Consider the following 16575-nt stretch of genomic DNA (forward strand, 5'->3'; position numbering starts at 1 on the left):
TCTTGCTAATTACATGAAAGAAATGGGCCAGCTCCTAAACTTACATTTCTGCTTTTTCAAATAAAGATACCAAGAGAACAAAGAACAATTGATAAGAAGAGTAAATTCGAAAATTGCATGCTCTATCTCAATCCTGAAAGAAAAATTTGGGTATCATATCCCTTTAAGTGAGGGGTCTCAGGGTAGGGGTTAGTTGAGGTAACAGGTTAGGGGTCGGTTTATGTGGGAGGTCTCAGCGTATGGGGTCAGAGCATGTAGGGGATATTAAGGTAAAGGGTTAGTTTAGGGGGTTACTTAGCATAGAGGTCAGTTAGGGCTTTTAAGTTTAGATTTTCCTATATGGGTAGAAAAAGGAAATGTATGCTTACCTGATAAATTGATTTCTTCTATGATACGAGTCCACGAATTTCATCCTTACTTGTGGGATATTATCCTCCTGCTAACAGGAAGTGGCAAAGAGCACCACAGCAGAGCTGTATATATAGCTCTTCCCTTCCCCTCCACCCCCAGTCATTCGACCAAAGGTTTTTAGGAGTAGAAAGGAAAAGCTAAAAGGTGCAGAGGTGACTGAAGTTGTAAAAATAAATAAAATATAATCTGTCTTAAAATGACAGGGAGGGCAGTGGACTCGTCGTATCATAGAAGAAATCAGTTTATCAGGTAAGCATAAATTTCCTTTTCTTCTACAAGATACGACGAGTCCACGGATTTCATCCTTACTTGTGGGATACAATACCAAAGCTACAGGACACGGATGAAACGGGAGGGACAAGGCAGAGACCTAAACGGAAGGCACCACTGCTTGAAGAAATTTTCTCCCAAAAACAGCCTCAGAAGAAGCAAAAGTATCAAATTTGGAAAATTTGGAAAAAGTATGAAGGGACGACCAAGTCGCAGCCTTACAAATCTGTTCAACAGATGCATCGTTTTTAAAAGGCCCATGTGGAAGCCACAGCCCTAGTAGAATGAGCCGTAATTCTTTCAGGAGGCTGCTGTCCAGCAGTCTCATATGCCAGGCGGATGGTACTTCTCAGCCAAAAAGAAAGAGAGGTAGCCGTAGCTTTCTGACCCCTACGCTTTCCAGAATAAACAATGAATAATGAAGATGATTGACGGAAATCCTTAGTTGCCTGTAAGTAAAACTTTAAGGCACGGACCACGTCCAGGTTATGTAACAGACGCCCCTTCTTAAAAGAAGGATTAGGACACAAGGAAAGAACAACAATTTCCTAATTAATATTCTTATTTGAAACAACCTTAGGAAGAAAACCAGGTTTGGTACGTAACACCACCTTATCAGAATGAAAAATGAGATAAGGCGAATCACATTGTAACGCTGAGAGCTCAGAAACTCTTCGAGCAGAAGAAATAGCAACTAAAAAAATAAAATTTTCCAAGATAACAATTTAATATCTATGGAATGCATGGGTTCAAACGGAACCCCTTGAAGAACTCGAAGAACTAAATTTAAACTCCAGGGATGAGTAATTGGTCTAAATACAGGCTTAATTCTAGTTAGAGCCTGACAAAAAGACTGAACATCTGGCACATCTGCCAAATGTTTGTGAAGCAAAATTGACAAAGCAGAAATTTGTCCCTTTAAAGAACTTGCTGATAACCCTTTCTCCAATCCTTCTTGGAGAAAAGACAGAATCCTGGGAATCCTAACTTTACTCCATGAGTAACCCTTGGATTCACACCAATAAAGGTATTTACGCCATATCTTATGATAGATTTTTCTAGTGACAGGCTTTTGAGCCTGTATCAAAGTATCGATGACCGAATCAGAGAATCCTCGCTTAGATAAAATCAAGATTTGGATGTTGGAAAGGACCTTGAATGAGAAGGTCCTGTCTCAAAGGAAGTTTCCACGGTGGCAGAGAGGACATGTCCACTAAATCCGCATACCAAGTCCTGCGTGACGCAGGCGCTATGAGGATTACTGAAGCACTCGCCTGTTTGATTCGAGCAATCACGCGAGGAAGGAGAGGAAACGGTGGAAACACATAAGCTTAGGCTGAACGACCAAGGCACTGCCAAGGCATCTATCAGTTCGGCCTGGGGATCCCTTGACCTGGATCCGTAATGTGGAAGCTTGGCATTCTGACGAGATGCCATCAGATCCAGTTCCGGTCTGCCCCATTTGCGAATCAATGAAGCAAACGCCTCCGGATGGAGTTCCCACTCTCCCGGATGAAAAGTCTGACGACTTAGAAAATCCGCTTCCCAATTTTCTACTCCTGGGATGTAGATTGCCGACAGATAACAAGAGTGGTCCTCCGCCCATCAGATTATCTTGGATACTTCTATCATCGCTAAGGAACTCCTTGTTCCCCCCTGATGATTGATATATGCCACAGTTGTGATGTTGTCAGACTGGAATCTGATGAATTTGGCTGAAGCCAACTGAGGCCATGCCTGAAGCGCATTGAATATTGCTCTCAGTTCCAGAATGTTGATTGGAAGTAGAGACTCTACCGGAGTCCAAACACCCTGAGCCTTCAGGGAATTCCAGACTGCACCCCAGCCCAGAAGGCTGGCATCCGTTGTCACTATCACCCACGAGGGTCTGCGGAAACAAGTCCCCTGGGACAGATGATCCGGCGACAACCACCAAAGAAGAGAGTCTCTGGTCTCTTGATCCAGATTTATCTGAGGAGATAAATTCGCATAGTCCCCATTCCACTGTCTGAGCATGCACAGCTGCCGTGGTCTGAGATGAAAGCGAGCAAACGGAATGATGTCCATTGCCGCTACCATTAATCCAATTACCTCCATACACTGAGCCACTGATGGTCGAGGAATGGACTGAAGTGCTCGGCAAGTATTTAGAATCTTTGATTTTCTGACCTCCGTTAGAAATATTTTCATGTCTACCGAGTCTATCAGAGTTCCCAAGAAGGGGACCCTTGTCTGTGGAACTAGTGAACTTTTTTCTATGTTCACCTTCCAACCGTGAGTTTTCAGGAAGGACAGATGATAAGTTGACGCCTGCATCAGAATGTCGTCCAGATAAGGCGCCACTGCTATGCCTCGCGGTCTGAGAACTGCCAGAAGAGACCCTAGAACCTTTGTGAAGATTCTGGGTGCTGTGGCCAACCCGAAGTGAAGAGCCACGAACTGATCATGTTTGTCCAGGAAGGCAAACCTTAGAAACTGATGATGATCCTTGTGGATAGGAATATGAAGGTAAGCATCCTTGAAGTCCACGGTAGTCATATATTGACCCTCCTGGATCATTGGTAAGATTGTTCGTATAGTCTCCATCTTGAACGATAGGACTCTGAGAAACTTGTTTAGACACTTGAGATCTAAAATGGGTCTGAAAGTTCCCTCTTTTTTTGGGAACCACAAAAATGATTTGAGTAAAACCCCTGTCCCTGTTCCGGTTTTGGAACGGGACAAATTACTCCCATGGTAGAGAGGTCTTTTACACAGCGTAAGAACGCTTCTCTTTTTATCTGGTCTACAGATAATCGTGAAAGATGATACCCGTGGGTCAAGATTTCCAGCGCCCAGGGGTCCTGAACATCTCTTGCCCAAGCCTGAGCAAAGAAAGAGAGTCTGCCCCCTACTAGATCCGGTCCCGGATCGGGGGCCGCCCCTTCATGCTGTCTTTGTAGCAGCAGCGGGCTTCTTGGTTTGTTTACCTTTATTCCAAGCCTGGTTGGGTCTCCAGACTGACTTAGATTGAGCAAAATTCCCTTCCTGCTTTGTGGAGGAAGAGGAAGCAGAGGGTCCTCCTTTAAAATTTCGAAAGGAACGAAAATTATTTTGTTTACTCCTCATCTTAACAGACTTATCCTGGGTAAGGGCATGGGCTTTACCTCCAGTAATGTCAGAATGATTTCCTTCAATTCAGGCCCGAAAAGGGTCTTACCTTTAAAGGGAATAGCTAAAAGCTTAGTTTTTGATGACACATCAGCAGACCAAGATTTGAGCCATAACGCTCTACGCGCTAGAATAGCAAATCCTGCATTTTTCGCCGCTAATTTAGCAATTTGAAAAGCGGCATCAGTAATAAAAGAATTAGCTAGCTTATCCTGCAGAGTAAAGGAATTAGACGCGCTAGAGGTACTTGACGTCGCTTGTGTGGGCGTTAAAGGTTGTGACACTTGGGGAGAATTGGATGGCATATCCCGATTCTCTTCAGACTAAGAATCATCCTTAGGCACACTTTCTTGACCTAAAATATGCTTTTTACAATGTAAGGCCCTTTCAGTACAAGAGGTACACAACTTAAGAGGGGGTTCCACAATATCTTCTAAACACATAGAACAATGAGATTCCTCAATGTCAGACATGTTGAGCAGACTAGTAATAACCACAAAAATCGGTAAACACTTTATTTATTGCTTTAAACAAATTTTGAGAAACGTGTACTGCGCCTTTAAGAGATAAAAAAGCGCACAATTTTTCCAAAACTGCTTCAAAAACGTTAATTTGCTCTAAAAATTAACTGTAGCGCATTAATGGCTCCAAAAATTATTGCACCCCAAGAGTAAGGGGAGAAATGAACCTCTAAAAAGAACTTAAATCACAAAAATGTCAAATTTTACAAAAAATACCCCCTGCACCTCACCACAGCTCTGCTGTGGCGCCTACCTGTCCCCAGGGTACTTTAAAAACATAATTTATGTAAGAACTTACCTGATAAATTCATTTCTTTCATATTAACAAGAGTCCATGAGCTAGTGACGTATGGGATATACATTCCTACCAGGAGGGGCAAAGTTTCCCAAACCTTAAAATGCCTATAAATACACCCCTCACCACACCCACAAATCAGTTTAACGAATAGCCAAGAAGTGGGGTGATAAGAAAAAAAGTGCGAAGCATATAAAATAAGGAATTGGAATAATTGTGCTTTATACAAAAAAAATCATAACCACCACAAAAAAGGGTGGGCCTCATGGACTCTTGTTAATATGAAAGAAATGAATTTATCAGGTAAGTTCTTACATAAATTATGTTTTCTTTCATGTAATTAACAAGAGTCCATGAGCTAGTGACGTATGGGATAATGACTACCCAAGATGTGGATCTTTCCACACAAGAGTCACTAGAGAGGGAGGGATAAAATAAAGACAGCCAATTCCTGCTGAAAATAATCCACACCCAAAATAAAGTTTAACAAAAAACATAAGCAGAAGATTCAAACTGAAACCGCTGCCTGAAGAACTTTTCTACCAAAAACTGCTTCAGAAGAAGAAAATACATCAAAATGGTAGAATTTAGTAAAAGTATGCAAAGAGGACCAAGTTGCTGCTTTGCAGATCTGGTCAACCGAAGCTTCATTCCTAAACGCCCAGGAAGTAGATACTGACCTAGTAGAATGAGCTGTAATTCTTTGAGGCGGAATTTTACCCGACTCAACATAGGCAAGATGAATTAAAGATTTCAACCAAGATGCCAAAGAAATGGCAGAAGCTTTCTGGCCTTTCCTAGAACCGGAAAAGATAACAAATAGACTAGAAGTCTTACGGAAAGATTTCGTAGCTTCAACATAATATTTCAAAGCTCTAACAACATCCAAAGAATGCAATGATTTCTCCTTAGAATTCTTAGGATTAGGACATAATGAAGGAACCACAATTTCTCTACTAATGTTGTTGGAATTCACAACTTTAGGTAAAAATTCAAAAGAAGTTCGCAACACCGCCTTATCCTGATGAAAAATCAGAAAAGGAGACTCACACGAAAGAGCAGATAATTCAGAAACTCTTCTAGCAGAAGAGATGGCCAAAAGGAACAAAACTTTCCAAGAAAGTAATTTAATGTCCAATGAATGCATAGGTTCAAACGGAGGAGCTTGAAGAGCTCCCAGAACCAAATTCAAACTCCAAGGAGGAGAAATTGACTTAATGACAGGTTTTATACGAACCAAAGCTTGTACAAAACAATGAATATCAGGAAGAATAGCAATCTTTCTGTGAAAAAGAACAGAAAGAGCGGAGATTTGTCCTTTCAAAGAACTTGCGGACAAACCCTTATCTAAACCATCCTGAAGAAACTGTAAAATTCTCGGTATTCTAAAAGAATGCCAAGAAAAATGATGAGAAAGACACCAAGAAATATAAGTCTTCCAGACTCTATAATATATCTCTCGAGATACAGATTTACGAGCCTGTAACATAGTATTAATCACGGAGTCAGAGAAACCTCTATGACCAAGAATCAAGCGTTCAATCTCCATACCTTTAAATTTAAGGATTTCAGATCCGGATGGAAAAAAGGACCTTGTGACAGAAGGTCTGGTCTTAACGGAAGAGTCCATGGCTGGCAAGATGCCATCCGGACAAGATCCGCATACCAAAACCTGTGAGGCCATGCCGGAGCTATTAGCAGAACAAACGAGCATTCCCTCAGAATCTTGGAGATTACTCTTGGAAGAAGAACTAGAGGCGGAAAGATATAGGCAGGATGATACTTCCAAGGAAGTGATAATGCATCCACTGCCTCCGCCTGAGGATCCCGGGATCTGGACAGATACCTGGGAAGTTTCTTGTTTAGATGAGAGGCCATCAGATCTATCTCTGGAAGCCCCCACAATTGAACAATCTGAAGAAATACTTCTGGGTGAAGAGACCATTCGCCCGGATGCAACGTTTGGCGACTGAGATAATCCGCTTCCCAATTGTCTACACCTGGGATATGAACCGCAGAGATTAGACAGGAGCTGGATTCCGCCCAAACCAAAATTCGAGATACTTCTTTCATAGCCAGAGGACTGTGAGTCCCTCCTTGATGATTGATGTATGCCACAGTTGTGACATTGTCTGTCTGAAAACAAATGAACGATTCTCTCTTCAGAAGAGGCCAAAACTGAAGAGCTCTGAAAACTGCACGGAGTTCCAAGATATTGATCGGTAATCTCACCTCCTGAGATTCCCAAACTCCTTGTGCCGTCAGAGATCCCCACACAGCTCCCCAACCTGTGAGACTTGCATCTGTTGAAATTACAGTCCAGGTCAGAAGAACAAAAGAAGCCCCCTGAATTAAACGATGGTGATCTGTCCACCACGTTAGAGAGTGCCGAACAATCGGTTTTAAAGATATTAATTGATATATCTTCGTGTAATCCCTGCACCATTGGTTCAGCATACAGAGCTGAAGAGGTCGCATGTGAAAACGAGCAAAGGGGATCGCGTCCGATGCAGCAGTCATAAGACCTAGAATTTCCATGCATAAGGCTACCGAAGGGAATGATTGAGACTGAAGGTTTCGACAGGCTGTAATCAATTTTAGACGTCTCTTGTCTGTTAAAGACAAAGTCATGGACACTGAATCTATCTGGAAACCCAGAAAGGTTACCCTTGTTTGAGGAATCAAAGAACTTTTTGGTAAATTGATCCTCCAACCATGATCTTGAAGAAACAACACAAGTCGATTCGTATGAGACTCTGCTAAATGTAAAGACGGAGCAAGTACCAAGATATCGTCCAAATAAGGAAATACCACAATACCCTGTTCTCTGATTACAGACAGAAGGGCACCGAGAATCTTTGTGAAAATTCTTGGAGCTGTAGCAAGGCCAAACGGTAGAGCCACAAATTGGTAATGCTTGTCTAGAAAAGAGAATCTCAGGAACTGATAATGATCTGGATGAATTGGAATATGCAGATATGCATCCTGTAAATCTATTGTGGACATATAATTCCCTTGCTGAACAAAAGGCAATATAGTCCTTACAGTTACCATCTTGAACGTTGGTATCCTTACATAACGATTCAATAATTTTAGATCCAGAACTGGTCTGAAGGAATTCTCCTTCTTTGGTACAATGAAGAGATTTGAATAAAACCCCATCCCCTGTTCCGGAACTGGAACTGGCATAATTACTCCAGCCAACTCTAGATCTGAAACACAATTCAGAAATGCTTGAGCTTTCACTGGATTTACTGGGACATGGGAAAGAAAAAATCTCTTTGCAGGAGGTCTCATCTTGAAACCAATTCTGTACCCTTCTGAAACAATGTTCTGAATCCAAAGATTGTGAACAGAATTGATCCAAATTTCTTTGAAAAAACGTAACCTGCCCCCTACCAGCTGAACTGGAATGAGGGCCGTACCTTCATGTGAACTTAGAAGCAGGCTTTGCCTTTCTAGCAGGCTTGGATTTATTCCAGACTGGAGATGGTTTCCAAACTGAAACTGCTCCTGAGGACGAGGGATCAGGCTTTTGTTCTTTGTTGAAACGAAAGGAACGAAAACGATTGTTAGCCCTGTTTTTACCTTTAGACTTTTTATCCTGTGGTAAAAAAGTTCCTTTCCCACCAGTAACAGTTGAAATAATAGAATCCAACTGAGAACCAAATAATTTGTTTCCCTGGAAAGAAATGGAAAGTAGAGTTGATTTAGAAGCCATATCAGCATTCCAAGTCTTAAGCCATAAAGCTCTTCTGGCTAAGATAGCCAGAGACATAAATCTAACATCAACTCTAATAATATCAAAAATGGCATCACAGATGAAATTATTAGCATGCTGGAGAAGAATAATAATATCATGAGAATCACGATTTGTTACTTGTTGCGCTAGAGTTTCCAACCAAAAAGTTGAAGCTGCAGCAACATCAGCCAATGATATAGCAGGTCTAAGAAGATTACCTGAACATAGATAAGCTTTTCTTAGAAAAGATTCAATTTTTCTATCTAAAGGATCTTTAAACGAGGTACCATCTGACGTAGGAATGGTAGTACGTTTAGCAAGGGTAGAAATAGCCCCATCAACTTTAGGGATTTTGTCCCAAAAATTCTAACCTGTCAGGCGGAACAGGATATAATTGCTTAAAACGTTTAGAAGGAGTAAATGAATTACCCAATTTATCCCATTCCTTAGCAATTACTGCAGAAATAGCATTAGGAACAGGAAAGACTTCTGGAATAACCGCAGGAGCTTTAAAAACCTTATCCAAACGTATAGAATTAGTATCAAGAGGACTAGAATCCTCTATTTCTAAAGCAATTAGTACTTCTTTAAGTAAAGAGCGAATAAATTCCATCTTAAATAAATATGAAGATTTATCAGCATCAATCTCTGAGACAGAATCCTCTGAACCAGAAGAGTCCAAAGAATCAGAATGATGGTGTTCATTTAAAAATTCATCTGTAGAGAGAGAAGATTTAAAAGACTTTTTACGTTTACTAGAAGGAGAAATAACAGACAAAGCCTTCTTTATGGATTCAGAAACAAAATCTCTTATGTTATCAGGAACATTCTGCACCTTAGATGTTGAGGGAACTGCAACAGGCAATGGTACATCACTAAAGGAAATATTATCTGCTTTAACAAGTTTGTCATGACAATTATTACAAACAACAGCTGGAGGAATAGCTACCAAAAGTTTACAGCAGATACACTTAGCTTTGGTAGATCCAGCAGGCAGTGGTTTTCCTGTAGTATCTTCTGGCTCAGATGCAACGTGAGACATCTTGCAATATGTAAGAGAAAAAACAACATATAAAGCAAAATAGATCAAATTCCTTATAAGACAGTTTCAGGAATGGGAAAAAAATGCCAAACATCAAGCTTCTAGCAACCAGAAGCAAATGAAAAATGAGACTGAAATAATGTGGAGACAAAAGCGACGCCCATATTTTTTGGCGCCAAATAAGACGCCCACATTATTTGGCGCCTAAATGCTTTTGGCGCCAAAAATGACGCCACATCCGGAACGCCGACATTTTTGGCGCAAAATAACGTCAAAAATGACGCAACTTCCGGCGACACGTATGACGCCGGAAACGGAAAAGAATTTTTGCGCCAAAAAAGTCCGCGCCAAGAATGACACAATAAAATGAAGCATTTTCAGCCCCCGCGAGCCTAACAGCCCACAGGGAAAAAAGTCAAATTTTTGAGGTAAGAAAAAATATGATAATTTAAAGCATAATCCCAAATATGAAACTGACTGTCTGGAAATAAGGAAAGTTGAACATTCTGAGTCAAGGCAAATAAATGTTTGAATACATATATTTAGAACTTTATAAATAAAGTGCCCAACCATAGCTTAGAGTGTCACAGAAAATAAGACTTACTTACCCCAGGACACTCATCTACATGTTTGTAGAAAGCCAAACCAGTACTGAAACGAGAATCAGTAGAGGAAATGGTAAATATAAGAGTATATCGTCGATCTGAAAAGGGAGGTAAGAGATGAATCTCTACGACCGATAACAGAGAACCTTATGAAATAGACCCCGTAGAAGGAGATCACTGCATTCAATAGGCAATACTCTCCTCACATCCCTCTGACATTCACTGCACGCTGAGAGGAAAACCGGGCTCCAACTTGCTGCGGAGCGCATATCAACGTAGAATCTAGCACAAACTTACTTCACCACCTCCCTTGGAGGCAAAGTTTGTAAAACTGATTTGTGGGTGTGGTGAGGGGTGTATTTATAGGCATTTTAAGGTTTGGGAAACTTTGCCCCTCCTGGTAGGAATGTATATCCCATACGTCACTAGCTCATGGACTCTTGTTAATTACATGAAAGAAATGACTCTCCAACGATTCGGATAAGAGAACTACTGTCTAGGATCAACCGGAGTTAATGCTTGCTGCTTCTCAGCCAGAAGGAAGTGCGCATCTGATCGCGCAAAATTAAGCCCCGCCCATCCTGGCCGATGCTCGAGTAGGCCTAAAACAACCGCATGGTGAAGCGGTTTTAAGCAAAAACTAAGTGGAACATTTAAACCCCAAACACACCAGTATTGACAAACTGGTTATTTAGTGCAACAACAAAAACCGATAAACAGTTCCTGCCTCTCCCAGTGTCTCATATAATGCCAAAGCCCATTATAATGATTGCCCAATATGTCAACAGAAAAAATAAAACATAGGTCTCCCAGTAACACTCCTTTGTTTAACAGGTCTACTGCTTACCCCATTCCCTTGCAGGGAAATAAATGCCAGCCAGTTCTGATATATCAAGAAATAAAGGGCTGCACATACCTCAATGCTGCTTGTAGCATGAAACCGTTCTCCCCACTGAAGAGGTCTCTTGTGTTACCTTCAGAAGTCTTGTGGGAATTAACATGGATCTTAGTTACAGCTGCTAAGATCATCAACCTCAGGGCAGAAATCTTCTTCCATATCCCCCCGAGGAAAATAGTACTCACCGGTACCATTTAAAATAAAAAACTTCTTGATTGAAGAAACTAAAACTAACACCTCACTTTACCTCTTCCTAGTATAACACAGGCAAAGGGAATGACTGGGGGTGGAGGGGAAAGGAGGAGCTATATATACAGCTCTGCTGTGGTGCTCTTTGCCACTTCCTGTTAGCAGGAGGATAATATCCCACAAGTAAGGATGAAATCCGTGGACTCGTCATATCTTTGTAAAAGAAAATAGAAATAGGATGGACGGGGTGATAGATTAACAGAGTAAACATACAACAAAATGCACTGACCTTTTCGTCTGCAAGCTGTAACTGCCTCTGCAGAGCCAGCAGGTCTTTCCACAAACGCTCAGTCTTTTCCTTATTTTGATGTAGCTGCAAGCAACAAGGACGTGTGACTAAAACAGTGCACATTTTTACCACAACATGAATTAGAAAGCGCAGTGCTATAGCAAAGTATTTTTCGGTTACATCAGAAATTTTTTGTATACATGTAGAATAATTGTCTAAAGCAGGGGTCATCAATTGTGGCCCTCCAGCGGTTTAGGAACTACATTTCCTATGATGCTCAGCCAGCATTTCATCATGGGAAATGTATTTCCAAAACCTCTGGAGGTCTACAATTGATGACCCCTGGTCTAGGGCATGAGTTTACCTTGTCAGAAGTCAAACTGCTGTGCTCACTTTTAACCAGGCTCTGTTTCTCCAGCTCAGCATGAAGAGCCCCGGTCTCCTGTTCCAGGTTCTGACAATGTTCCTGCAAACGTGATCGTTCCATCTGCAGCTCATCTAAATGCCGCTCCCAATTTAGCCGCTGAAATGGCAGGAGGAAATCTGATTAAATACTTATTTATCACTCAGAGGGTGGGAGGGTTCCTTTATCTATTGAAAATTCTCCTTTTTTTCAAGATGGAGAATTAATCCATTATAAGAAACATGACATTATTCAAAGAAATGGGGTTTATTTGTGGAGAAAGGGACATTGTTAATATTTTACTGAAACATCAAAAGTCTACAGCACCAAATAAAGAGGAATATTCTTGTCTTTATGTCCATTATTTTCTTTAGCTTACAAAAAGCATGTAGGCACACAGCAACAACAAAAGCAACGTTTCGGGTTATTCACCCTTAATCATGCTAATCTTGATTAGCATGAAAAGGGTGAATAACCCTAAACGTTGCTGTGTGCCTACATGCTTTTTGTAAGCTAAAGAAAATAAAGGACATAAAGACAAGAATATTCCTCTTTATTTGGTGCTGTGGACTTTTGCTGTTTTGGTTACACTGAGAGGCGTTTGCAGTGGCCTTCTACCACTTGCACCAGGTATTGTGCTGTTTGTCTATACTGGACTGTTCATATTTTACTGAGGAGTCATTTTACATACATGTAGTATAGAATGGCTGTACGTCTTTATCTCCAGCACTCACCTTTTCCCTGGCTTCATGCAGATTGTCTGCTATGGTCCGGTTCTCTGTTTGCAGCGCTAGTATTTTCTGTTCCTGCTCGCTGACTTGTTGCTGTAGCTTCAGTACGTCCATCTGAGAGCTGCTGTACCTTCCTCTCAGAAACGCCGCTTCTCCCTGAGCTCCCTGCAACTGTTCCTTCAGAGCATCCACCTGAAAAATGAGTCACACGTCAGCCAGTTAGCATAGCTGCACAATATCATATCTGTCCCCAAAAAGAGCAAAACAATACGTTTTTACTCAGCCTACTACATATAAATACAGAGCTAACTTACAGAACTACATTGTCATACATTCATAAAAGCCCCTTAGGCTGCCTAGTGATCTTGTTGTTCAGGTGAGATCCCATTTGAAATGTATTAAAACGGACAATCTAGTTAAAATTAAACTTTCATGATTCAGATAGGGCATGTCATTTTAAACAACTTTCCAATTTACCTTTATCATCAAATGAGCTTTGTCTCTTGGTATTCTTTGTTGAAAGCTAAACCTAGGAATGCTCAAAGTGATTTATAAGCCTTTGAAGGCAAATGGGTGTAACTTAAATACTCGCATGTCTGTTTTGTTATGGTACAGTAGTATCGTTAGATAAAACAAACACGTGTGTGAAGGAAGCCATTATACAATGGGGTTTGTTTTACACTGATTTACAAACCATTACAAAACTGACAGGTTACACCCAGCACTGAAACATTATAGAATACTATATTGCCCTTTAGGTAAACTCTCTTTGAAAGGATACATTACCAGCAATACATAGTAATTTGAAAAACTATTGAAACATTTTGCACAGGAATTGAAGACAATGTGCTCAGGTATACTCATGTAGCTAAAAGTTTTAGATTTTGTCAGTGAAATTAGTTTAGTTCAGTTTATAGCATGCACTTTACAGCTTAATCATATATAATAAAAGGTCAGGTATGTTAGTTTGATGCAGTCGTGCGCAGTAGAGACTGCGCAAGACAAACATACGCGCAAGACAAACATACCTGGCCTTAATTGGCTCGTGTACACGGGCTTTAACACTAGTATATAATAATATGGTTCTGGAACGTTAAGTTGACTTTATACTAGTAAGTTAATTTGACACTGATTCATGTAAATAGGAATCTCTCCAGTTGATATAAAATAGGTGTGTAAAAAAATGTTAGTTTCTTAGGAAAGAGAGTTTGGGAAATGGCTGCAGACTAATAATTCCAATATTAATTTCAATTTTAAAGCACAGAGAGATGGTTTCATCTCCCCAAATAAGCAGCAGACACTTCCCAAGGTTATTTACCAAGGGAACCGTCACGCACATTACTGACTGCATGCACAGCATCACATGACAAAATGGAGAGTTTAGTGTACATTACACACACACTTTCACACGTGACAATAATACAGGTACTGAATGAGGGTTTAGGGAGAGCAGGACTGGATACAAAAGTAATTATAATTAATACAAAAGGTATAGAGTTATGATTATCATACGTTGACCTAATTGTTTAACTAAAATCCTGTTTTATATAAAATATAATAAAGCCGTATTTAACATCTGCATAGGATTGCCAGACATAATGTTTAAAGGGACATTCAGACCAAAATTGGAAACCACATGGGTGCATTTCAGATTTGAATAGAAGCATTCTTGTAATATACATGAATTAGCAAAAATGCTTCTTATAAAAGCTATAGCTCTTTCAAATATTTAAGTATGCACCGTGCACCAGCATTTTAAACACAGCACTTGCCCAGAGAGCCTAAAATGCTTGTACCATCTGGTAATGACTCAATTTGTTAATTGCTGAAATGATACAAGCCCCACTGACCAGAATGTCTCTCTAAGGCAGAATTTTTTCATTTATTGATTTGGTTTTTAGTGATTGACGCCAATTAATAGTCATCAATGGTGCAGTTGTGGTGAAATTGAGATCAAATATCATGGATTTTATTAAACTCGGCTGTCTTTGGCTCAGTAAGATTGTGGTGAGGTTGATAAAAACAACAACAACCTTTCATTCAGTTTTTTCAATATCAAACAAGAATTTTTGAAGGATTAAAATTAAGGTCTAAGTAAGTAATTAATCCAATGTTATATGAGCAGCCTTCTTCAGACCGATAGGTTCACCGATAGGTTTGTAGATGAGTTGTAAAAGGCTGTTGTTACTTTTAGTCCATGCACCCCTCATCTCTTTGGTGCGCCAAGTCACACATACAAAGCCAGAAGCAGGAGTGACAGCTTATAAACATAGTAGTTAATAGAATGTATTTAAATAGTGCTGTTTCATAGATAAATCCCAACCCAATGGAACAGGACTGGCCTTTCAGCATGAGCCAAACCGTTAGTGACAGATGAAACCTACAAGATGACAGAGAGGAAACTCTAACATAATGCCAACTGCCTAAGGCCTCACATCTACAAAGGCCTTGCATTACTGACAGATGTCTGACAACTTGACATAAGGAATAAAACCATAACTAATACATACATGTGGCATTATTTAAATCTAAGGTATCTCAACCTACACTAAAAGTCTGTATCTGGGATTCACTACTGATGTTCATAAATAAAGAGTGGACAGTCACAAGCAAATCTAACCTAGGAGAACTAATGATATTCAATTCTTACCATCCATTTGGGTTTCATATCCCTTTAACATAATTTATACTTCTGGCATTGTACTTTCTGCCATTTATGTGCACCTCAATAAAACTGGCATCCATGTTTAGACACCCCCCAAAGTAGCAGGTTTTGGATATTACCCAAAAGCCCCTCTAGAAACCATTTTTTCAGTCTGTTACCAATAGACAGTACAGCCAATCAGAAACTGCACAGCCTACAAAACTGAGAAGAATCAGATAGTGATTTTGCACCACTGCTATAAAGATTACACATGCAGCGGTGCTTATCTATATCTATCTTGTTATAGCAAAGGTGTGGGGTTGCTCTCTGCTTCTTCACAATGGGGCAGGCAGTACAGCCTCTGAGTGGCTGTGCATCTCAAAGAGTAATATACACAAACTCAGCCATAAGTATCTGCAGCTGAGCAAATAGTACCTGCATTCTATAAAGAATAGCATTAGATACCTTATCCATTGCTACATTCTTCATAATCAGTTGTATGAGTAGAATGGCAGTAAATAATATAATATTTTCTGTAGGAGAATTGTCATGGAGGACAAAACTGCCTCAAAAAACTGCTCTGTAATACTGAGGCTGCCAGTTATCCTATGCAGAAAAATCAGCTGACACAATAGCTACGTGTCTTATTGAAGGACGACACAAAAGGTTAGAGATATTTTGAAGATTATGCAGAAATCTTGTGACAAACACAATATTGCTATCAAATATGGCTGCGCTCAGAAGTTCTCTACTTATGTTTGACATACTTTGTGTCTGTAGGGCCCAAGCATACTATTGACTTTAATGTCTATTTAACGGTGTCAAATAAATCACAGAATGCAAAGCTTTCCATAGTGAAATGAGCCAAATCATATGTGCATGAAATAATCTGTGATACAGAGAAGTGGTTTTATTAATCCATTTACTGTAAATTAAAATGCAATATGCATCATTCCCCCTTCAAGTACACAAGAATAATGTTTTCTTTTATATTATATATATGTCATACTAATATGTCTTAAGATCTGCTGCATCTGCCTGAGGATGTTTAAATAACAATCCTGAAAACAGAAAAATATATCTGGCTCAAAGAATTAAAATCAAATGTAACAAAAATTCAGGATGCGCACAACGGTCTCACTTCTTGCTAAAGGTTTGGTAGTTTTTTTTTTACGAATTGTGGTTAGAGAATGAGGAAACTTAGATTTAAAGACACAAGGCCTGTGCCAGAAAGTGACATTAATATTAAAGCTTTGTAGAAAAATGTGCATGTAGACAAGGGAGCCCATTTATCAATCTCCGAATGGAGCTTGAGGGCCCGTGTTTCTGGCGAGCCTGCAGTCTAAAGATCGCTGCTCCATAACCCTGTCTGCCTGCTCTGAGCA

General features: G+C 40.1%; 1 protein-coding gene across 2 annotated transcripts in view; it reads right to left on the reverse strand.

Annotated features, from left to right (window-relative positions):
• The window catches only part of PMFBP1 (polyamine modulated factor 1 binding protein 1), a 347880-nt gene that overhangs the window by 191530 nt on the left and 139775 nt on the right, over positions 1 to 16575 (reverse strand). For both annotated transcript variants that reach the window (XR_008400176.1, XM_053699461.1), the window contains exons 10-12: positions 12550 to 12738; positions 11777 to 11935; positions 11413 to 11496 (exon numbers count right to left, since the gene is read on the reverse strand). Coding sequence is in view for 1 of the 2 variants with exons in the window: in XM_053699461.1 (XP_053555436.1) it covers positions 11413 to 11496; positions 11777 to 11935; positions 12550 to 12738 (432 nt within the window). In the remaining variant the exon portion in view is untranslated. The remainder of the gene's footprint in view (positions 1 to 11412; positions 11497 to 11776; positions 11936 to 12549; positions 12739 to 16575) is intronic.

The sequence above is a fragment of the Bombina bombina genome, chromosome 1 (genome assembly GCF_027579735.1).
Source record: "Bombina bombina isolate aBomBom1 chromosome 1, aBomBom1.pri, whole genome shotgun sequence".
Classification (NCBI taxonomy): Eukaryota; Metazoa; Chordata; class Amphibia; order Anura; family Bombinatoridae; genus Bombina; species Bombina bombina.